The sequence below is a fragment of the Macaca fascicularis genome, chromosome 8 (genome assembly GCF_037993035.2).
Source record: "Macaca fascicularis isolate 582-1 chromosome 8, T2T-MFA8v1.1".
Lineage (NCBI taxonomy): Eukaryota > Metazoa > Chordata > Mammalia > Primates > Cercopithecidae > Macaca > Macaca fascicularis.
Genome location: NC_088382.1, coordinates 109,641,932 through 109,666,119, shown reverse-complemented (window position 1 = coordinate 109,666,119; position 24,188 = coordinate 109,641,932). Strand labels below are relative to the sequence as shown.

At 37.8% G+C, this 24,188-nt stretch overlaps 1 protein-coding gene across 19 annotated transcripts in view; it reads left to right on the top strand.

The window, feature by feature from the left end:
- Window positions 1–24,188, top strand: part of RGS22 (regulator of G protein signaling 22) — a 152,817-nt gene that overhangs the window by 58,670 nt on the left and 69,959 nt on the right. For 17 of the 19 annotated variants that reach the window (XM_073999206.1, XM_073999209.1, XM_015455078.4 and 14 more), the window contains 4 exons: window positions 1,098–1,231; window positions 6,696–6,810; window positions 8,581–8,706; window positions 9,630–9,731. In XM_073999206.1, the coding sequence (XP_073855307.1) occupies window positions 1,098–1,231; window positions 6,696–6,810; window positions 8,581–8,706; window positions 9,630–9,731 (477 nt within the window). The remainder of the gene's footprint in view (window positions 1–1,097; window positions 1,232–6,695; window positions 6,811–8,580; window positions 8,707–9,629; window positions 9,732–24,188) is intronic. The other 2 variants (XM_073999203.1, XM_045398550.3) reach the window with 1 other exon arrangement.

Here is a 24,188-nt window from a genome sequence, read left to right as displayed (position 1 = left end):
GCTGTGTTCTGAATTACTAAAACAGATGTAAGCCCTATATGGGAAGTTATATATAGACTATACTTGTTATTAATTTTCTTTATAGAATTCTTAAAAATTATTAGTAGTTATTACATAGAGTATATATAAGGCTTTATTGTTTGTTCTGGATAATAAAATATTATAAGTATATTCCTTGCTTTCTTGCAATGTATATAATATTCTAATGGAAGTTGACATATTAGAAAAGTTTTGTATGTTTGTTTTTGAAATTATAAAAAATAATAAAACTACTGTAAATTTGGAAACTGGAGAAGAGACAAATCACTTCTGATCTCACCTACTTCCAGACAACTACTAACTTATTTTCTTTTAGGCTTCTTCTGTGAATTTGTTGTTTTACTGTACTTAGACTTGTTTTCTGATTATCTGTTTTATCATAAGGATTTATCCATGTGTGCCATCATTTTTGTAACTACTGCTTTTAAGTATTATAGAATGCTACATTTATGTATATCCCATTCTCCATTTGGACATTTAGTTGTTTATAATTTTTTTAATCCATGCATCTCATATTCTGGATTTAAATTGTTAACTTTTACCATAAATAACTCTTTAAGAATGGGAAAAATAACCATGAAAAAAAATGCCCCAAAATGGAAGGATATAGTACTGTTAAGATATAGAGCCCTTCTTATGTGGACCAAGGGTATCTTTGTTTCATTTGCCTGCCCTGTGACCGCTGACACCACCACCCCCCAAGCCCTCGCCACACATACATACATCTAGCTCTAATACCTATTCAATTATAGAAAAAAGAATAGTTTTTACAACGTTCTTTCTCCAGGAAAGAGTCTTCTTTCACAATGGTGGAAGTAAGGATATAAGCCTTTGGCTCTTCCTTTTTTATAGTCTAAATTGCTGTGTGATTCCACTTTGCTGCTTGCAAAAGTAGGAGTTGGAGAAGGAAAAAATTTGTATTCTAATGGGAAGCATTGTAGGAGGCAGAGTGAAAGAAAAAGTACTCTAGTGATCAGAATAAATTTGAGGTATAGGTGCGAGCTGTGCTTTTTTCTCTCTCTTATTTTCATTTTGCTCATTATGTTACCATCTTTTAGAAAGAAGAATTCAGCTTATCACAACCTCCCAAGTCTTCCAATAAATCACCTGGAGTAAAATCAGCAACTCAAAAGCCCTGGAAGAGTGCACTTTTGTATCCAGATTCTTCTAAGGATCATGTGATTGAGAAAGGGTAGGTGCAACTTTTTGTATCAAGTGCTTTTCTGCAATACTAAGATTTTTAGAGAATTTAAAAACTAAACAAAAATTAAAAACTAGTACTTTGATATTTTTACATGGGTTCTTAATTTTCAGTGATATGTATTAGAGGCTTATACTTTGCATGAGTACTCTAAATTAGGAGTAGAGTTCCAGATGTTAGTAATTCTCAAGGAGATCGATGCCTCTGATCTCCAGCTTCTCAAGACTTCTCTGAGAAGATTGTCCTCTAATTCTTTTTTGGCTCTATTCAATAATTCTATAGTTCTCAAATTTGAGAACTTATAAGACTCTCAAGAATATTGTCATTGTTACTGACCGGACATGGTGGCTCAGGGCTGTAATCCCAGCATTTTGGAGGCCAAGGCAAGTAGATTGCTTGAGCCTAGGAGCTTGAGACCAGCCTAGGTAATATAGTAAAATCATATCTACAAAACATTTAAAAAATTAGCCGAGTGTAGTAGCATGTGCCCGTAGTATCAGCTACTTGGAAGGCTGAGGGATGAGAATCACTTGAACCCGGGAGGCAGCGGTTGCAGTGAGCCCAGATCGTGCCACTGCACTGCACTCCAGCCTGGGTGACAGATTGAGATTCCATCTAAAAAAAAAAAAAAAGAGGGATGAAGGGTTTACCAGTGTTTTTGACTCTCATAAGCAAACCCTCAGGAAAAAGCAGCCTCAAATGCCGAAATCACCTCTGTGAATTCTCTGGGTTTTGGCTCAGTTATTCTTGACTACATTGTTAGCACTCAGATGCCTTTAAGCAGATTTATTTTTGTAAGTTTTTTCAGCTTATCTAGTTGCCTTCTACCTGAGGTTGATCCAAATCACCTTCTCTGCCATTTCCAAAAGTAGCAGTTAATGAGCTTTTGTGGCATTGAAACTTTGCTTGCATTGTATAAATTAATTCTTTTTTCAAAAAATTGCAACAGTGTTCTGAAGGCACATGTATCTGTTAATTCTTACTGCATCCCCATGAAGAAGCCATTATCATCATTTTTCAAGTGATAAAACAAGTTAAAAGACATATAGGCAGGAGTTGACAGAAAAGCTGAATTTTGAAAACTATACATTGTTATGGCTAGAGTATCGAGTATTACAGTGAAAAAGTAGGAGATGAGCTGAAAAGATAAGTGAGGTTCAGAATGTGAAATTTCTTATCTGTCATATTAAATAATCGAGATTATTCTCTATGAACTCAAGAACAACTGGAGGGTTTTGTGTGTGTAATTTACTGAAATTGTCTTATTCTTAAAAATTAGAAATATAAACATAGTACAAAAATAGTGGCAGGCTATACACTTGTTTAGTGCCTTGTTTTTTCATTTTAAATTTTCATTAAAATATCTTAGATTTTTTTCCATAGCAGTGATTGTGCTATAGCAATAGATATACCGTAATCTACTTTGATTCTTATTCTTGTCAACTTGCCTCCTCCTATGTCTGCTTCTTTCATTTTATACCATACTTTGCATTTGTACTCTATTGATGGACATGACATTGTTTCTATTTTTTTCTGTTACAAACAGTGTTATAGTGGATATTCTTATACATTGCTCTATTTCATATATATATATATATATATATGTCCCCGTAAGGAAAGCATTGCCTTCATTTTTCAGGTGATGAAACAAGTGAAAAGACATACAGGCATGAGTTGAGAGAAAAGTTGAATTATTCAACATTAATTCAACAATTAATATTTGTTGAATATATATATAATATTTCATATATATGATAATTTCCTAAAAGAATTTTTGAGTCAAAGCTCATGTGCTTTTTAAATTTTGCTAGATAATATAAAATATCATTGGAGTTATAACAACTTATACTTCCTTCAGCATATATGAGTGCCTTTTTTTAACCATTCCTTTCCCAACTTAGTGTGCATTATCCTTGCTAAACAGATATATTTTAAAAACAGTATTTCTTATTTTGACTGAAGTTGAACATTTTTAAATATGTTTAAGAACTACTTCTACTTTATTTTCTGTGAATTTGTTATTCTCAGAAGGAGGAAAAGCAGGACTGGAGGAGGCAGATGATTTTAATTTGGCATGCTTCCTAGGTGAATGCTCCAGTGTATAGTACAGTATCAGGCACATAGTATGTGTTCAATTAATATTTGTTGAATGAAGGAATATAGAGCCTAAGGTATTCTTTTGTTTTGTTTTGTTTTTTTGAGTTGTCTTACTCTCTTGCCCAGACCAGAGTGCTATGGTGTTGAACTCCTGGGCTCAAGTCATCCTCCCACCTCAGCCTCGCAAGTAGCTAGGACTACAGGTGTGTGCCACCATGCCTGACTGATTTTTTTTTCATAGAGCTGGGTTCTCACAGTGTTGCCCAGGCTGGTCTGGCCTCAAGCAATCCTCCTACCTCCCAAAATGCTGGGATTACAGGCATGAGCCACCAAGCCCAGCCAGTACTCCAGGGATGAGATGAAACTATATTGGGTTTCAGTTTCTCTACATCCGAATTTTTTGTGTGTTGACAATGTGAATTTTATCTAAATAAAAAATGTAAAATTACATTAGGATATACATTGGGATATACATATTCAAAACAGTTGAAATATAGGTTTGGAGCCCAGGAGACAGATCAATTACAAGTAGAAAATTGAGGAAGCATTACACTTTAGTGGATAGTTGAAGCTGTGGGCATGGATGAGATGATCATGAGAGAGAGAAAGAGCAGTATATAATGAGACCTAAGTTATCAAGGTTTATAGTAAAGGCAGAGAATAAGGAACTTGAAGAGAAGACCAAGAAAGGATAATCTGGGGGAAAAAAAAAGGGGGGTAATCTGAGAGATGGGAGATGTACAAATAAGGAAAGAGTGGTGTCATAGAAGCCAAGGGAAGGAAGAATTTTAGGCTGGGAATGGTGGCTCATGCCTGTAATTCCAGCACTTTGGGAGGCCAAAGTGGGTGGATCACTTGAGGTTAGGAGTTTGAGACCGGCCTGGCCAACATGGTAAAACCCCGTCTCTACTAAATATACAAAAATTAGCCAGGCATGGTGGCTTGCACCCTGTAATCCCAGCTACTCGGGAGGCTGATGCAGAATACATTTAACCCAGGAGGCAGAGGTTGCGGTGAGCCCAGATTGTGCCACTGCACTCCAGCCTGGGCGACAGAGTGAGGCTCTCAAACAAAAAAAAAACGAAACAAACAAAAAAACCCCCAAACAAACAAAAAACCAGAATGAGCAGAATGAGTTGGGAAGTGTCCCCTCCCTCTTCTAATTTTGTAAGAATTTGGGAAGAACTGCATATTGGTTCTTCTTTAAGTACTTGATAGAGTTCACCAGTGAAGGCTTTTGGACCCAGCCCTTTTATTTGTGTGGGGTGATATCATATTATTGATTTAATCTCTACTTGCTATAGGTCTATTCAGGTTTTCTTTCTTTTTGAGTAATTTTTGGTAATTTGTGTCTCTTTAGGAAATTTCTGTAAGGTTGGTATTGAGGTATCCTCTTTTATTCGTGATTTAAGTAATTTGAGTCCTCTCTTTTTCTTGGTTAGTCTAGCTAAATATTTTTGTTTGTTTGTTTGTTTTTCGTGTTTTTTTTTTTTTTTTTTTTGAGACAGAGTCTCACTCTGCCTAGCCTGGAGTGCAGTGGCACAACCTTGGCTCACTGTAACCTCCACCTCATGAGTTCAAGTGATTCTCCTGCCTCAGCCTCCTGAGTAGCTGGGATTACAGGTGCCCGCCCCCACCTCCGGCTCATTTTTGTATTTTTAGTAGAGACGCGGTTTCACCATGTTGACCAGGCTGGTCTCGAACTTCTGACCTCAAGTGATCCTTCCACCTCGGGCTCCGAAGTGTTGGGATTACAGGCGTGAGCCACCGTGCCCAGCTGCTAAAAGTTTTTCTTGGTTAGTCTAGCTAAAGGTTTTTGTTCTCATCAGAAAGAGTATTTTTAAAGTGAAGACTTGAGACTGTTGATATGCATAGAATAGAATCCAGAGGAAATGAAGAAGCTGATGATATATGAGAAAAAATGAAGGTCTCCATATTCAAAGGAGAATAGAGGGACAGGTTCAAGAGCCAAGGGAATGAGATTAACCATGGTCAGGAGGTGGGGCGCTTCTTCCTGAGACAACATGGAAAGAAGTAAGGATGGGTACAGGTGGGATATGTTTGTTGTTCATATCAAGAATGCTTTCAGCTGCCAATACCAGAAACCTAACTAACAATGGCTTAGATGAATTGACCTAATTTTTCTCACATAACAAGAAATCCCATGATAGGCAACTGTCAGTGTTGGTACAATAGATCAGAAAGATTAGGGCCTGAATCCTTGTGATGCTCTTGGCCTTTCCCTCATGGTCAGCAGTATTGCGGGTCCTAATATCAGGCTTTCAAGTCAGAGTGGAGGAGGAAGGGCAATTTCCATTAACCCTCTCCCTCTTGTCAGGAAAGCAAGCTTCTCAGAAGCTCCCTAGCACATTTCATTTTGTATCTCATTAGTCACAACTGTGTCTCATGGCTATGTCTCGCTGCAAGGGAGTCTTAGAAAGTTAATGTTAAGCTTTTTCAGAATCTCAGTGGTACTGTATATAGAAGCATGCCATTCTGCTACATGAGGAAATGGAAACTGAAGCATGTTGTACATACGTTTTGTGTGAGAAGAAACTGCAAGGTAATCTGCTGATGGAGTGGAGTAGAGCTATATTGGCAAGGTAGAATAGGCATGTTTTATGGAGCAAGAAAATAAGGCTTTAGAATAATTACAGCGTGGATGTGGGAGAGGGAGCTGGATAAAAAAATAGAAAAAGATAATATCCAAAGTCATTAGTCTAACTCCAAAGTCTTCCATTATTTCACCCCAAACTAATCTATATAATTCCCTATGAATCTCACCTCTGTGAGGATTAAATATTATAATATGAATTATATCTAGCACAGTGTTTGGTATGTAGTATATAATGTTCACTTTTTAGTGTTAGTGTCTTCTTGCCCTAAGCAAATTATCTTTGCTGCCTTTTAAACAAGGATTTCCATACCCACCTTCATTTATTGCTCACTATTTTCCTATCTAAAGAGCCCCTCTAAAACACATTAAAATTTTTTTGAATTTTATTAAAACACAAATAAATATTTTATTTTTAAATTACTAATATAGGTTGAAGGAATTTCTCATTCTTGCCCTCTCAAAATATTTATTATCCATCCCAGTCATTTGGCATCTATAATAAACCCTCTTGAATTCATCTAACCAGTAGTTATTTTGAGAATTGTCTTCCTATATAACTATGACTCATTCTCTGAACCACCACTTCAGGGCTAGAACGATGTTTATCCTTTTATTCCTGAGTCACATTGCTCAGAAGTACTCTTAAGATTTGGTGCTATGTATACCAAAAGTGCTCAGAATTTGTTTGTTGATCAGTTAGTTCTCATTCTTATAATTTTAGTTCTCATCCTTATAATTTAGGTCAAAGCACGTATCAGAAAGCAGCAACGTCATTCACTTAACATCTTTTACTGACATTTCCGAATGTCTCAAGCCCCAGCTGGATAGAAGATACGCTTATACAGAAGAACCTAAGGTGAGTATTTTGAGGACTCATAAATATTTTGAGGACTCATAAAATATGAGTCCTCATATTTTGAGGACTGAATAAACCTGATTGTTCATTTAACTGATCAATATCTCCTGATTTTAGAGAATTTGTATTGATTTATCATAATATTTTATCTTTACTAAGCAATACATTTGATTTTTTTCCTTGCCATAGGATTTTTACACAAATATTTCCTCTGTGTTTTCCTTTTGTAGTACCATGGTTCTATATACTGCATTGATAACTGTTTTCAACGACAATGGTGTTCTGGTTTTGGTATGATGACACTTGAAAGAAAAATAGTATTTGATATTACGTTTTAGAAGCCTATAATTTTTTTTTTGAGACAGAGTCTTGCTCTGTTGCCCAGGCTGTAGTGCTGTGGCATGGTCTTGGCTCACTACAATCTCCACCTCCCTGGTTCAAACAATTCCCTGCCTCAGCTTCCCAAGTAGCTAGGACTATAGGCGCATGGCACCACACCCTGCTAATTTTTTTTTGTATTTTCAGTAGAGATGGGGTTTCACCATGTTGCCCAGACTGGTCTCAAACTCCTGACCTCAGGCAATCTGCTCGCCTCGCCCTCCCAAAATGCTGGGATTACAGGCATGAGCCACCACATCTGGCCGAAGCCTAGAATTTTTAAAGGGCAGGGTGTTTCCACAGTACAGCTACCCTGATAATGTGGATTTAATGCACTAGTTCTAGAGGAAAACTTCACATTCCCTAAGAATTATACTTTAGGTAGAAACCTTGGCAGTCCTAATACAGTCTGAACACTTAGCTATAATTTTGCATAACTATTTATTTTATTCTATGCTAATGGTACCCCATTTCTTTTAATTAGTTTTTTTTTCCTACTAAAATAATGATTTTTTTTTTTTTTTTGGTTTGGAATGCTGATAGTTAAACATAGTAAAACATTAAATTCTCACTTCAGAATTTGTTTAGCAGGCAGATAGAGAGGTGGAGAAATGGAGAGGCAGTAGGACAAAAAAAGAGTGAGAACCTTACTTAAACCCTAAATTTTTTGTACCATTATTGTCTTATTACAAAGAAGTAGTCTATGAGTTCTGTAAAACAAATAGCAAAGAGTTAAACTGAATAGTAGATGCCCTTTCATATTCTAAAGTCACTCCTGTGCTTGGAGAAATAGCCAACTTTCTGTGTTTCAAAAATTGTATGAGGGTTGCCAGTGCTGTTGGCAGAGAAGCCTATAAACAGCAAAATTTTATGAGAACTTATACTGCCATTTACACTGTGCAGGCCATGACCTACACAGGGTGAGACTGTCCAAGAGGGACCCCCTAAGGATAGTTAATGAGCTGCACCAAGAGGCCTTAGAGATAGTTCTCATCATAACCCTCTGTAGCTATAATAGCAGCACTTCAAGGCTAAAATAACATTCAATATGTATGAAAGAGGCCACCAGCAGGATTTGGAATACTCCTAAAATGGTCTTACTTTGCCTGAAACATGAAAATAATTGAAGCTGGGAAGTTGTTTCAACATTAAGTTTAAAATCAGATTCGTTTATAATAGAATATATTCTGTGACTATAGTTGGGCTCCACAAATGAATGTTATATGACTCTCAAATGCAAACATACTGCATTAATTACATATATGGTACAAAAATAAAATAGTCCAGTGGGAAAATGACAGCATGGTAGAGTTTATGAAATCCTGTTGTGTAATGCCATAAAAAAATTACTGTGTTTTTGGGTGGATAATAGACTTCTGTTTTGTTATGTAGGTTAAAACCGTGTCAGATGTTGGTGCCTTGGGAGGATTTGACATGGAAAATTTGTTGCAATCTTTGTATGTAGAAAACAGAGCTGGATTCTTCTTTACTAAATTCTGCGAGCATTCAGGAAACAAGGTATAAAAGAATTATTTAAAATTTAATTTTATAATTTTACTTCATTTAAAAATAAGAGACATCGAAATAAGTGCTCACATAATTATATTTGATGTTAAAATTCTCATCTGTGATAAGAAAATTCACATTTAATATTTAGTAAATATTTAAGCATCTCAATTATAATTATTTTGTTCATCCTACAATTACAAATTACAATGAATGGTGGCAAAATTATTTCCAGTTGATTTTTCAAAATTAAAAAAAAAAAATCAGTCTTATTTTGTGAAAATGAAAAGTATTGGCCAGGTGCGGTGGCTCATGCTTGTAATCCCAGCACTTTGGGAGGCCGAGGCAGATGGATCATTTTAGGTCAAGAGTTCGAGACCAGCCTGGCCAACACGGTGAAACCCCATCTCTACTAAAATACAAAAATTAGCTGGGCGTGGTAATGCATGCCTGTAATCCCAGCTACTCGGGAGGCTGAGGTGGGAGAATCTCTTGAGCCTGGAGGTGGTTGTTGCGGTGAGCCGAGATCACATCCCTGCACTCCAGTCTGGGTGAGAGAGTGAGACCCTGTTTCAAAAGAAAAAAAAGAGTATTTAACTGGTTCATTTACTAGAGTAATGTTTGGTTCTGCGGTAATATACATTGCCCATATATATCAAAATACGTGGTTACTCCTTAACTGTTAACTAGAATATTTACTATTTTAATGACTAATTATGTGAGAGGCATACATACAAAAATATAATCTTCCAGCAACAATATCAGTAAATATTTTGTGTGTTGCCAGTTTGTGATAGAAGATTAAAACCATCTTAACTGGAACCTGATTTATGGTAACAGCAAGGAGCTAAACAGTTACTTATATTTGAAATTAGAGCTTTGTAAGAGTTTTAATAATTAGGTGGTAATAATTTATGTACTTTTTCCATCTGTAGTTGTGGAAGAACAGCGTGTACTTTTGGTTTGACCTGCAGGCTTATCATCAGCTTTTCTACCAGGAAACACTTCAGCCTTTTAAAGTATGCAAGCAAGCACAAGTACGTAGTAAATAATACTGGTTCGATGTGAAGCACTAAGTACACAGAGAAATGAATATTGTGTCCAGTCCCAAACAAGAGATATCTGGGATCGCAGGCAAAAAGGCAGCAATTAAATTGTTGCCATGGGATTACTTTATTTAAATGTCAGCAGAATATTATTTTATAATATGATTTGTGAGTTTTCAGTTTTCTCTCTTTTATTTGGTTTGCTCTATTTTCTCTTGCCAACTACTTGTTCTTCTGACAAAGAACGTCTCTCTCTTTTTTTTTTTTTTTTTTTCTAATTTATACCTTTTTGGTTTGGTTGTGAGTGATTTAAAAGAAAACCCTGAGAATGGACATGTAATGAATCATTGAAGTGATTGGGAGCAGAGACATTGACCAACGTTGCTCTCTGAGCTTCCTGCAGATATCAGCTGTTGGACATACTAGGCTGTTGACTTGGTATGAGCAGGAAAAGATGTTGACTGAGTATGCAGTGCAAGCCCCATGTAGTTGTTCAGGCTTCAGTTCTGCATGGCGTAGGAGACAGACACTCAGGGAGTAGAGGAAAGAATGTTTCAAGACCACCCTGAAGCCAAATAGAGGAGGAAAGAAAAAAAAAATAGACGGGAAAGAACAGGATTCTCTGTAAAAGGAGACAGAGAAAATAGCCTCTTTTGTGGGGAAGAAGGAAAGGGAACAGAATTGTGACTCAAGCTGACTTATTTTCGCAGTTTTTTATTTTCAGGCTCTTCTGTTCTTTTTTGGAGACGGCTCTCCAAGCCTAGAAAAGTGCTAAGCACTTCTATATCTGTTCACCGCTTAAGTGATTCTTACAATCCAGAATAACTGCATTCCAGAGGACCTCCCCCTGAACAATGCTAAGGAAACTAGCTTCATCATTTTATTTATTATCTTATCATCTTATTTGATGTATCATAGTGTACCGCTGAATGTTCATAGTTACTTCCCCTACCCTGACTCTGGCATTAGTAACTATACTTTGTAAATCATCTGACAAAGTTTTGTACTTTTTACTGTGAGAATAAGGACTTCAGCTCCTACATAGCCCATATCTGTCTCCATGAAATCATGAAATTATATCTAATTTACTAGCACCATTTCTGAGACCACACAGTTGACTGTTCTGTTTGTTAATCCTTTGCCTGTAATTCTCTATTTATCCTCCTCCTCCTAACCTATTGCCCCTGTCTGTTCAAGTACAATGCATTACTTTTTTATGTTTTCACTACTACAAAGAATATTCCTCCAAAAATCATCAGCTGCCCAATTAAGTGAGTTTTTTCCTTAATAATTTTCATGTTTCCATGACCTTGTAAAAGAGAAAATTCAATTTGAGCTTGGTTTACTTGTTAATTATTAGTAATAAATGATTGTAAAACCACACAGTTTTGGTTACTTGAAGGTGGATGATTCTGTTTTGGGATTTTCAAGGTCTATAAGGTTTTTATCTTTTCCTAGGTTCTCTTTTGGATAATTAAAGCAGAGTGAGAGGAAAACAATGGAGACATTTGCTTTTAGGAATGAAGAAAGATAAAAGAAGCAAATCTATGGATTTTTTGTTTTGTTTTGTTTTGTTTTTACATACTTGCTCTTTGCATCTATAGTTATTTTACTTTGTCTTACTTTTTTATTTATTTACATTTTTAGAGACAGGATCTTGCCTTGACACCCAGGCTGGAGTGTAGTGGAGGGATCATAGCTCACTGCAGCCTTGAACTCTTGGGTTCAAGGGATCCTGCTGCCTCAGCCTAAGTGCTGGGGTTACAGGCCTGCACCATCGTGCCCAACTTTATTTTTCTGGTTAGAGAAGCAATTGTCTAAATTGATTTAGGTTTTAATTATCCCAGGTTTCTGTGACTTCAGATACAAGAACTGCCTGTAGTACTATAATCCTAGAGATTCATTTTATGAATGAAGTATGAAATGCTATTTGTTTCTTTATAATAGATACATGATTCTCTTCAGGGGTAAATTTACAGTTTAGATGTTTGGATTGATAATGCCAATGGCAGAATACAATAAACTAGACTGCGTTAAAATTGCTATGGGCCTGGTGTGATGGCTCATGCCTGTAATCCCAGTACTTGGGCAGGCTGAGGCAGGAGGATTGCTTGAGCCCAGGAGTTCAAGGCCAGCTTGGACAACAAAGTCAGACCGCATATCTATAAAAAATTTAAAAAGTAGCCAGGCATAGTGATGTGCACCTGTAGTCGTAGGTGCTGGAGAGGCTGAGGTGGGAGGATCGCTTGAGCCCAGGAGTTCGAGGCTGCAGTAAGCTATGATTACACCATCACACTCCAGTCTGGGGGGCAGAACAAAACCCTGACTCAAAATAAATAGATAAAGTTTCTATGAACTTGATTTTATATTGTTTTCAAATATCTGCCAAGTTGTATGCTAGGAGACCGAGATTGGATTTCAAGAGACTTACATGATTTTCTATACATAAACCCTGACATTTTATTGCCCCATGAAATATTACAGAAATATCTTTATTCAGGCTAGATGGGGAAGGGCATATCAGTAACAGTGATTAGCATGACTAAAGAGTCCAAGAGTTTGAAGTAGTGTCTTGGGTACACCCTGAATATTTTACCACTTGGCTTCAAAATAGACTAGTACACAGTACTAGTACCAATTTAAATGGTGTTGGCAAGGATAAAGGGAATCACCACCATAGTGTAGAGATATCTTTGACCCTAGCAACAGCTTGCCAAGGAACAATATACCACTGCTAAGATTTGGAGACTAGATTGTTCCTATAGACAGTTCTACAGTTGTTTTATTTTTTAATTTGGAGATTTTTCTTTTATTTCAATTTTATTTTTTCTTTTAAAAATTTTTTATTATATTTTAAGTTCTAGGGTACATGTGCACAATGTGCAGGTTTGTTCCATAGGTCTATGTGTGTCATGTTGGTTTGCTGCACCCATCAATTCATCATTTACATTAGGTATTTATCCTAATGCTATCCCTCCCCCAGGCCCCCACCCCCTGACAGGCCCCAGCGTGTGATGTTTCCTGCCCTGTGTCCAGGTGTTCTCATTGTTCAGTTCCCACCTGTGACTGAGAACATGCGGTGTTTGGTTTTCTGTCCTTGTGATAGTTTGCTGAGAATGATGGTTTCCAGCTTCATCCATGTCCCTACAAAGGGCATGAACTCATCCTTTTTTATGGCTGCATAGTGTTCCATGGTGTATATGTGCCACATTTTCTTAATCCAGTCTATCATTGATGGGCATTTGGGTTGGTTCCAAGTCTTTGCTATTGGGAATAGTGCCGCAATAAACATACGTGTGCATGTGTCTTTATAGCAGCATGATTTAAAATCCACTGGGTATATACCCAGTAATGGGATCACTGGGTCAATGGTATGTCTGGTTCTAGATCCTTGAGGAATCGCCACACTGTCCTCCACAATGGTATAACTAATTTACACTCCTACCAACAGTGTAAAAGTGTTCCTATTTCTCCACATCCTCTCCAGCACCTGTTGTTTCCTGACTTTTTAATGATCGCCATTCTAACTGGTGTGAGATGGTATCTCATTGTGGTTTTGATTTGCATTTCTCTGATGACTAGTGATGATGAGCATTTTTTCATGTGTCTGTTGCCTGCGTAGATGTCTTCTTTTGAGAAGTGTCTGTTCATATCCTTTGCCCACTTTTTGATGGGGTTTTCTTTTCTTGTAAATTTGTTTGAGCTCTTTGTGGATTCTGCATATTAGTCCTTTGTCAGATGGGTAGATTGCAAATATTTTCTCCCATTCTGTAGGTTGCCTGTTCACTCTGGTGGTAGTTTCTTTTGCTGTGCAGAAGCTCTTCAGTTTAATTAAATCCCACTTGTCTATTTTGGCTTTTGTTACCATTGCTTTTGGTGTTTTAGTCATGAAGTCCTTCCCCATGCCTATGTCCTGAATGGTATTGCATTTGTTTTCTTCTAGGGTTTTTATGGTTTTACGTCTAACATTTAAGTCTTTAATCCATCTTGAATTAATTTTTGTATGAGGTGTAAGGAGGGGATCCAGTTTCAGCTTTCTATATGGCTCGCCAGTTTTCCCAGCACCATTTATTAAATAGGGAATCCTTTCCCCATTTCTTGTTTTTGTCAGGTTTGTCAAAGATCAGATGGTTGTTGATGTGTGGTGTTATTTCTGAGACCTCTGTTCTGTTCCATTTGTCTATATCTCTGTTTTGGTACCAGTATCATGCTGTTTTTGGTTACTGTAGACTTGTTCTATAGTTTGAAGTCAGGTAGCGTGATGCCTCCAGTTTTGTTCTTTTGGTTTAGGATTGTCTTGGCAAAGTGGGCTCTCTTTTGGTTCCATATGAACTTTAAAGTAGTTTTTTCCAATTCTGTGAAGAAAGTCATTGGTAGCTTGATGAGGTTGGCATTGGACAGTATGGGCATTTTCATGATATTGATTCTTCCTATCCATGAGCATAGAATGTTCTTCCATTTGTTTGGGTCCTCTTTTATTTCATTGAGCAGTGGTTTGTAGTTCTCCTTGCAGAGGTCCTTCACATCCCTTGTAAGTTGGATTCCTAGGTATTTTATTCTCTTTGTAGCAATCGTGAATGGGAATTCACTCATGATTTGGCTCTCTGTCCGTTGTTGGGGTATAGGAATGCTTGTGATTATTGCACATTGATTTTGTATCCTGAGACTTTGCTGAAGTTGCTTATCAGCTTAAGGAGATTTGGGGCTGAGACGATGGGGTTTTCTAAATATACAATCATATCATCTGCAAACAGGGACAATTATACTTCCTCTTTTCCTAATTGAATACCCTTTATTTCTTTCTCTTGCCTACTGCCCTTGCCAGAACTTCCAACACTATGTTGAGTAGGAGTGGTGAGAGGGGGCATACTTGTCTCGTACTCGTTTTCAAAGGGAAAGCTTCCAGTTTTTGCCCATACAGTATAATATTGGCTGTGGGTTTGTCATAAATAGCTCTTATTATTTTGAGATACATTCCATCAATACCTAGTTTTTTGAGAGTTTTTAGCATGAAGGACTGTTGAATTTTGTCAAAGGCCTTTTCTGAATCTATTGAGGTAATCATCTGGTTTTTGTCATTGGTTCTGTTTATGTGATGGATTACACTTATTGATTTGCACATGTTGAACCAGTCTTGCATCCCATGGATGAAGCAGACTCGTTCGTGGTGGATAAACTTTTTGATGTACTACTGGATTTGATTTGCCAGTATTTTATTGAGGATTTTCGCATCGATGTTCATCAGGGATATTGGTCTAAAATTCTCTTTTTTGTTGTTGTATCTCTGCCAGGATTTGGTATCAGGATGATGCTGGCCTCATGAAATGAGTTAGGGAAGGATTCCCTCTTTTTATATTGTTTGGAATAGTTTCAGAAGGAATGGTGCCAGCTCCTCCTTGTACCTCTGGTAGAATTTGACTGTGAATCTGCCTGGTCCTGGACTCTTTTTTTGGTTTGTAGGCTATTAATTACTGCCTCAATTTCAGAGCCTGTTATTGGTCTATTCAGAGATTCAACTCTTCCTGGTTTAGTCTTGGGAGTGTGTATGTGTCCAGGAATTTATCCATGTCTTCTAGATTTTCTAGTTTATTTGTGTAGAGGTGTTTATAGTATTCTCTCATGGTAGTTTGTATTTCTGTGGGATCAGCGGTGATATCCCCTTTATTATTTTTTATTGCATCTATTTGATCTGTCTTTTCTTCTTTATTAGTCTTGCTAGCAGTCTATCAATTTTGTTGATCTTTTCAAAAAACCAGCTCCTGGATTCATTGATTTTTTTGAAGGGTTTTTGTGTCTCTATCTCCTTCAGTTCTGCTGTGATCTTAGTTATTTCTTGTCTTCTGCTAGCTTGTGAATTTGTTTGCTCTTGCTTCTCTAGTTCTTTTAATTGTGATGTTAGGGTGTCAATTTTAGATCTTTGCTGCTTTCTCTTGTGGGCATTTAGTGCTATAAATTTCCCTCTACACACTGTTTTAAATGTGTCCCTGAGATTCTGGTATGTTGTGTCTTTGTTCTCATTGGTTTGAAAGAACATCTTTATTTCTGCCTTCATTTTGTTATTTACCCAGTAGTCACTCAGGAGCAGGTTGCTCAGTTTCCATGCAGTTGTGTGGTTTTGAGTGAGTTTCTTAATCCTGAGTTCTAATTTGATTGCACTGTGGTCTGAGAGACAGTTTATTGTAATTTCTGTTCTTTTGTATTTGCTGAGGAGCATTTGAGTTCCAATTAGGTGGTCAGTTTTAGAATAAGTGCGATGTGGTGCTGAGAAGAATGTATATTCTGTTGATTTGGGGTGGAGAGTTCTGTAGATGTCTATTAGGTCTGCTTGGTGCAGAGCTGAGTTCAAGTCCTGGATATCTTTGTTAACCTTCTCTGTCGCTGATCTGTCTAATGTTGACAGTGGGGTGTTAAAGTCTCCCATTATTATTGTGTGGGAGTCTGAGTTTCTTTGTAGGTCTCTAAGGACTTGCTTTATGAATCTGGGTGCTCCTGTATTGGGTGCATATATATTTAGGATAGTTAGCTCTTCTTGTTGAATTGATCCTTTTACTATTATGTAATGGCCTTCTTTGTCTCTTTTGATCTTTGTTGGTTTAAAGTCTGTTTTATCAGAGACTAGGATACCCCTGCCTTTTTTGCTTTCCATTTGCTTGATAGATCTTCCTCCATCCCTTTATTTTGAGACTATATGTGTCTCTGCATGTGAGATGGGTCTCCTGAATACAGCACACTGATGGATCTTGACTCTTTATCCAATTTGCCAGTCTGTGTCTTTTAATTGGGGCATTTAGCCCATTTACATTTAAGGTTATTATTGTTATGTGTGAATTTGATCCTGTCATTATGATGTTAGCTGGTTATTTTGCTCATTAGTTGATGCAGTTTCTTCCTAGCATCGATGGTCTTTACAATTTGGCATGTTTTTGCAGTGACTGGTACTGGTTGTTTCTTTCCATGTTTAGTGCTTCCTTCAGGAGCTCTTGTCAGGCAGGCCGGGTGGTAACAAAATCTCTTAGCATTTGCTTGTCTGTAAAGGAATTTATTTCTCCTTCACTTATGAAGCTTAGTTTGGCTGGATATGAAATTCTGGGTTGAAATTTCTTTTCTTTAAGAATGTTGAATATTAGCCCCCACTCTCTTCTGGCTTGTAGTGTTTCTGCCAAGAGTTCTGCAGTTTTTTTTGACATTACATACTTGCTTCAGTGAGAGGGCACTACTAGAGAATGAAACAGACCTGGGGACTACTGTCTTTTGTAACTTGTGAAATCTTTCAAATAAGCTATATCCTAACAAAAATTATGCATTTAGAATCTATCACTCTCCATAGCATGCATAATGATATTTAAATAAAAATAAGTAAACGTATGAAACAAAAATTTAAACATGTTCAAGTATACACACACTCACACACACATACACACACACACACCAAATTTTAAAAATAAGAAATGTAGGGGGGCAGTTCCAAGATGGCCGAGTAGGAACAGCTCCAGTCTACAGCTCCCAGCGTGAGCGACGCAGAAGACGGGTGATTTCTGCATTTCCAACTGAGGGACCAGGTTCATCTCACTTGGGCATGTCGGGCAGTGGGTGCAGGACAGTGGGTACAGCCCACCGAGCAAGAGCCGAAGCCTCACCCAGGAGCGCAAGGGGACAGGGAATTCCCTTTCCTAGCCAAGGGAAGCCGTGACAGACAGCACCTGGAAAATCGGTTCTCTCCCACCCTAATACTGTGCTTTTCCAAGGGTGTTAGCAAACAGCACACCAGGATATTATATCCCACGCCTGGCTTGGAGGGTCCCACGCCCAATGAGCCTTACCCATTGCTGGCACAGCTGTCTGAGATCTAACGGCAAGGTGGCAATGAGGCTGTGGGAGGGGCTCCCGCCATTGCTGAGGCTTAAGTAGGTAAACAAAGCGGCTGAGAAATTCAAACTGGGTGGAGCCCACCTCAGCTCAAGGAGGCCTGCCTGCCTGCCCCTGTAGACTCCACCTCTGGGGGCAGGACATAGCCAAACAAAAGGCAGCAGAAACCCCTGCAGATTTAAATATCTCTGTCTGATAGCTTTGAAGAGAGTAGTGGTTCTCCCAGCATGGAGTTTGAGATCTGTGAATGGACAGACTGCCTCTTCAAGTGGGTCCCTGACCCCCGAGTAGCCTAACTGGGAGGCACCTCCCAGTAGGGGCAGACTGACACCTCACACGGCCGGGTACCCCTCTGAAACGAAGCTTCCAGAGGAATGATCAGACAGCAATATTTGCTGTTCAGCAATATTCACTCTTCTGCAGCCTCCGCTGCTGATGCCTAGGCAAACGGGGTCTGGAGTGGACCTCCAGGAAACTCCAACAGACCTGCAGCTGAGGGTCCTGACTGTTAGAAGGAAAACTAACAAACAGGAAGGACATCCACACCAAAACCCCATCTGTACGTCACCAACATCAAAGACCAAAGGTAGATAAAACCACAGAGATGGGGAAAAAACAGAGCAGAAAAGCTGAAAATTCTAGAAAGCAGAATGCCTCTCCCTCTCCACAGGAACACAACTCCTTGCCAGCAATGAAACAAAACTCAACAGAGAATGACTTTGACAAGTTGAGAGAAGAAGGCTTCAGACAATCAAACTTCTCCAAGCTAAAGGATGATGTTCGAACCCATCGCAAAGAAGCTAAAAACCTTGAAAAAAGATTAGACAAATGGCTAACTAGAATAACCAATGTAGAGAAGTCCTTAAAGGACCTGATGGAGCTGAAAACCATGGCACGAGAACTACGTGATGAATGCACAAGCTTCAGTAACCAATTTGATCAACCAGAAGAAAGGGTATCAGTGATTGAAGATCAAATGAATGAAATGAAGTGAGAAGAGAAGTTTAGAGAAAAAAAGAGTAAAAAGAAACGAACTAAGCCTCCAAGAAATATGGGACTATGTGAAAAGACCAAATCTACGTGTGACTGGTGTACCTGAAAGTAACAGGGAGATTGGAACCAAGTTGGAAAACACTCTGCAGGATATTATCCAGGAGAACTTCTCCAACCTGGCAAGACAGGCCAACATTCAAATTCTGGAAATACAGAGAGCAGCTCAAAGATCCTCCTCGAGAAGAGTGACCAAGACACATAATTGTCAGATTCACCAAAGTAGAAATGAAAAAAAAAATGTTAAGGGCAGCCAGAGAAAACGGTCTGGTTGCCCACATAAAAACTCTCAATAAATTTGGTATCATGGGACGTATCTCAAAATAATAAGAACTGTTTATGACAAACCCATAGCCAATATCATACTGAATGGGCAAAAACTGGATTCCCTTTGAAAACTGGCACAAGACAGGGATGCCCTCTCTCACCACTCCTATTCAACATAGTGTTGGACATTCTGGCAAGGGCAATCAGGCAGGAGAAAGAAATAAAGGGTATTCAATTAGGAAACGAGGAAGTCAAATTGTCTCTGTTTGCAGATGGCATGATTGTATATTTAGAAAATCCCATCGTCTCAGCCCAAATCTCCTTAAGCTGATAAGCAACTTCAGCAAAGTCTCAGGATACAAAATCAATGTGCAAAAATCAGAATCATTCCTATACGCCATTAACAGATAAACAGAGAGCCAAATCATGAGTGAACTCCCATTCACGATTGCTACAAAGAGAATAAAATACCTAGGAATCCAACTTACAAGGGATCTGAAGAACCTCTTCAAGGAGAACTACATGCCACTGCTCAACAAAATAAAAGAGGACACATACAAATGGAAAAACATTCCATGCTTATGCATAGGAAGAATCAATATTGTGAAAATGACCATACTGCCCAAAGTAATTTATAGATTCAATGCTATATCCATTAAGCTACCACTGACTTTCATCACAGAATTAGAAAAAACTACTTTAAACTTCATATGGAACCAAAAAAGAGCCCGCATTGCCAAGACAATCCTAAGCAAAAAGAACAAACCTGGGAGCATCACGCTGACTTCAAACTATATTGCAAGGCTACAGTAACCAAAACAGCATGGTACTGGTACCAAAACAGATATATAGAACAATGGAACAGAACAGAGGCCTCAGAAATAACACCACACATCTACAACCATCTGATCTTTGACAAACCTGACAAAAACAAGAAATGGGGAAGGATTCCCTATTTAATAAATGGTGCTGGGGAAACTGGCTAGCCATATGTAGAAAGCTGAAACTGGATCCCTTCCTTACACCTTATACAAAAATTAATTCAAGATGGATTAAAAACTTCAGTGTTAGACCTAAAACCATAAAAACTCTAGAAGAAAGGCAATACCATTCAGGACATAGCATGGACAAGGGCTTCATGTCTAAAAAAACCAAAAGCAATGGCAACAAAAGCCAAAATTGACAAGTCGGACCTAATTAAACTAAAGAGCTCCTGCACAGCAAAAGAAACTACCATCAGAGTGAACAGACAACCTACAGAATGGGAGAAAATTTTTACAATCTACTCATCTGACAAAGGGCTAATATCCAGAACCTACGAAGAACTCAAACAAATTTACAAGAAAAAAAAACCCCATCAAAAAGTGGGCAAAGGATATGAACAGACACTTCTCAAAAGAAGACATCTACGCAGGCAACAGACACATGAAAAAATGCTTATCATCACTCACCATCAGAGAAATGCAAATCAAAACCACAATGAGATACCATCTCACACCAGTTAGAATGGCGATCATTAAAATGTCAGGAAACAACAGGTGCTGGAGAGGATGTGGAGAAATAGGAACACTTTTACACTGTTGGTGGAACTGTAAACTAGTTCAACCACTGTGGAAGCCAATGTGGCAATTTGTCAAGGATCTAGAACTAGAAATACCATTTCACCCAGCCATCCCATTATTGGGTATATACCCAAAGGATTATAAATCATGCTGCTATAAAGTCACATGTACACGTATGCTTATTGCAGCACTATTCACAATAGCAAAGACTTAGAAGCAACCCAAATGTCCATCAATGATAGACTGGATTAAGAATATGTGGTACATATACACCATAGAACACTATGCAGCCATAAAAAGGGAAGAGTTCATGTCCTTTGTAGGGACATAGATGAAGCTGGAAACCATCATTCTCAGCAAACTATCACAAGGACAGAAAACCAAACACTGCATGTTCTCACTCATAGGTGGGAATTGAACAATGAGAACACTTGGACACAGGAAGGGGAACATCACACCAGGGCCGGTCGTGGGGTGGAGGTAGGGGGGAGGGATAGTATTAGGAGATATACCTAATGTAAATGACGAGTTAATGGGTGCAGCACACCAACATGGCACATGTATACATTTGTAACAAACCTGCACATTGTGCACATGTACCCTAAAACTTAAAGTATAATCCAAAAATATATATTTGACAAGGTAAAGAAAAAAAAAAGAAATAAGAAGGGGGAAGAAAGAGTCTACAAGAAGTATTATATGGAAAATGTAGGAATTAGTGAATGAAGAGCTTAGGTAAGAATGAAATGGAAATGAGAAATAAGAGAATTGCTAGGTAAATCCACAGCACTTTTACCACAAAGTGCTAATATAAGGAAATTCTTGCAGCAGTGTCAGATTTTTGTCTTATTGGATTGGACATCAGGGTAACACACTGTTATTTTAATATATCATCTAGATCAGAGGCTATATGACATAGAAGGCAAAAAACATCACAGAATGTGGCATTGAAAGACATGAATTATTTATATTCTCCTAGTTACTAGCTGGGTAAACTTTGTGAGGTCAGTTAGTTTTAATAGGTCTTGGTTTCATGTTCTGTAAAATATGGATGGTGATAATGTTTTACATTTTGTTTCCCTCTACTGGTTTGGAAGTTACATATTATATTTCTCTTTTTACCCTTATAGTTTTGACATGTATACTGAAATCCATGAAGTCTAAAATTAATCGTTATCTTCATCCTCCTCTCAAATAAATCAAGGATCTTAGAACACTTTAATTCTACCATACCTTGCCCATTTTCCATATAATTTTTGTACATTATTTTTGTTAATTTTGGCTTTTACCCTCCTAGTAGTCATCATTACTTTTTTAATATTGTCAATGTTTGTGTCCGTTTATTCACAAATTCCTTGCTTGCTTTTGCTTTTTGTGTCATAATCCTTCCTTTCAGTTTAATTCCTGAAGAATATCCTTTAGTTGTTTTTCCATTAGGGCTTACTAGTGGTAGACCCATTTATTTGAAAATGTTTATTTTATTCTCTTATTGATGATTTAGCTGAATATAGAATTCTAGTTTGACAGTTTCCTCTTACCACTTTGAAAATCCTGTTTTATTGTTTTCTGCCTTCCATTGCTATCATTGAAGAGTATGCTGTTGCTCCTTTGTAGGAGGATTTTTTTCTCATATTTACTTTTACAGTCTTTTCTTTGACTTTGGCATTCTGTATTTCACCTCAGTGTGTTTACCACTGGAAGATTTTCAGGGGCAGTAACATGCATGGAGCTGTCATCTCCTATGATAACAATGCCTTCTTCTGGGATTCCTCCTGAAGCACCTGCCTGAGCCTGTTTTACAGTTAACTTTTTTAATAAGTAGGAGTACATTCTAAAAAAAAGATAAAAAATATAGTGTAGTAAATACATAAACCAGTAATATGATCATTTATTATCATTATCAAGTATTATACTATACATAATTTTATGTGCTATACCTTTATACAACTGGCAGTGCAGTAGGTTTGTTTACACCAGCATCACCACAAACATGTGAGTAATACATGCGCTACAATGTTACTAGGTAATAGGGATTTTCCAGCTCCATTATGTTATGGGACCACCATTGTATATGTGGTCCACCATTGATTGAAACAATTTTATGCAGCACATGACTATATATTTCATGTCACTCTTAACCTCTGTTTCAGGTTTTTCCACCTTTGAATATCTGTGTTGTATGTTTTAGATTGAAATAGATCAATTTTCTTTGTACTGTTTTTCAGTTCATATATTCTTCAGATTTCATTCTGCTCTTTAACTTACCCATTGAGTTAAGTCATTTTAAGATTATGTTTTTGTATTATTAAACATTATATTTGTGTCTTACAAAATTTCCTGGGGTTTTTTGGTCTTTTTCCTCATTTTAAAATTTCTTTTAAAAACATTTTTATTTTGCTTTAAGTCCCAGGATACATGTGCAGAGCATATAGGTTTTCTACATAGGTGTACACATGCCATGGTTTCTTTTTTTTTCCTTTTCTTTTCTTTCTTTCCTTCTTTTTTTTTTTTTTTTTTTTGAGACGGAGTTTTGCCATGTTGCCCAGGCTGGAGTCCAATGGCATGATCTTGGTTCACTGCAACCTCTGCCTCCCCAGTTCAAACGATTCTCCTGCTTCAGCCTCCCAAATAGCTGGGATTACAGGCATGCACCACCATGCCTGGCAAATTTTTTGTATTTTTGGTAGAGATGGGGTTTCACCATGTTGGTCAGGCTGGTCTTGAACTCCTGACCTCATGTGATCCGTGTGCCTTGGCCTCCCAAAATGCTGGGATTACAGGCGTGAGCCACCATGGTTTCTTTTTTGATGTCTTTAATCATTTTAAACATGTGTTATAGTTTGTAGCTTCTGTCATAACAGTATTATCACAAAATTTGTGACTTAAAGCAACACACATTATTATCTCATAGTTTATGTAGGTCAGGATTCTGGGCACAGCTTTGTTGGGTTCTCTGTAAGGTCTCAGCCAGGGCTAGTATCTCATCTGGGGCTCGACTGGGGAAGGATCTGCTTCAGTGTTCACATGGTTGTTAGCAATATTCAGTTTCTAGCATCAGAATTGGATTGGACATCAGGGTAACACGTCGTTAGAGATGGCCTCAGATTTTTGTTGGCAGTCAGCTAGAGGCCACCCTTAGTTCTGTGTCATATGGCCCTCTCCATATGGCAGCCCACAATGTGGCAGTTTGCTTCTCTAAACCAGCAAAGGGGAGTTTCTTAGCAAGACAGGCATTGCTATCTTATGTAATGTAACCATATACATGTAATCACATACAAATAATCACCATTGCTATATTCTCTTGATTAGAAGCAGCCACATGTTATGCCCATACTTGGTGGTAGAGGGTTATGAAAAGGTGTGAATACCAGGAGATACTGTTTTCATGGGGGCCACCCTAGAGCCTGGCTGCTATAGTATTCAATAATTCTGTAATTTGTAGTTCTTGGAAGAACTAATTCTGCTATTTATTAGTTCTGCTGACATGGTGGATTCTTTTCTGATGTGTTTTGTAATTTTGAATTATGAGCTCTTTAGTGGTTTTTTTTTAATCTATGCTCTTTCTGGTAGGCACATTTTGTAATCATTTCCAAGAGGAGAAATTAGCCAAGTATAAACTTGAACATGAAGCCCACATAATAGTAAACTCACGATAGCGAATTCTCAGGAGATATGTTGTTTTCTTTCTTTTATAAAAAGCCTA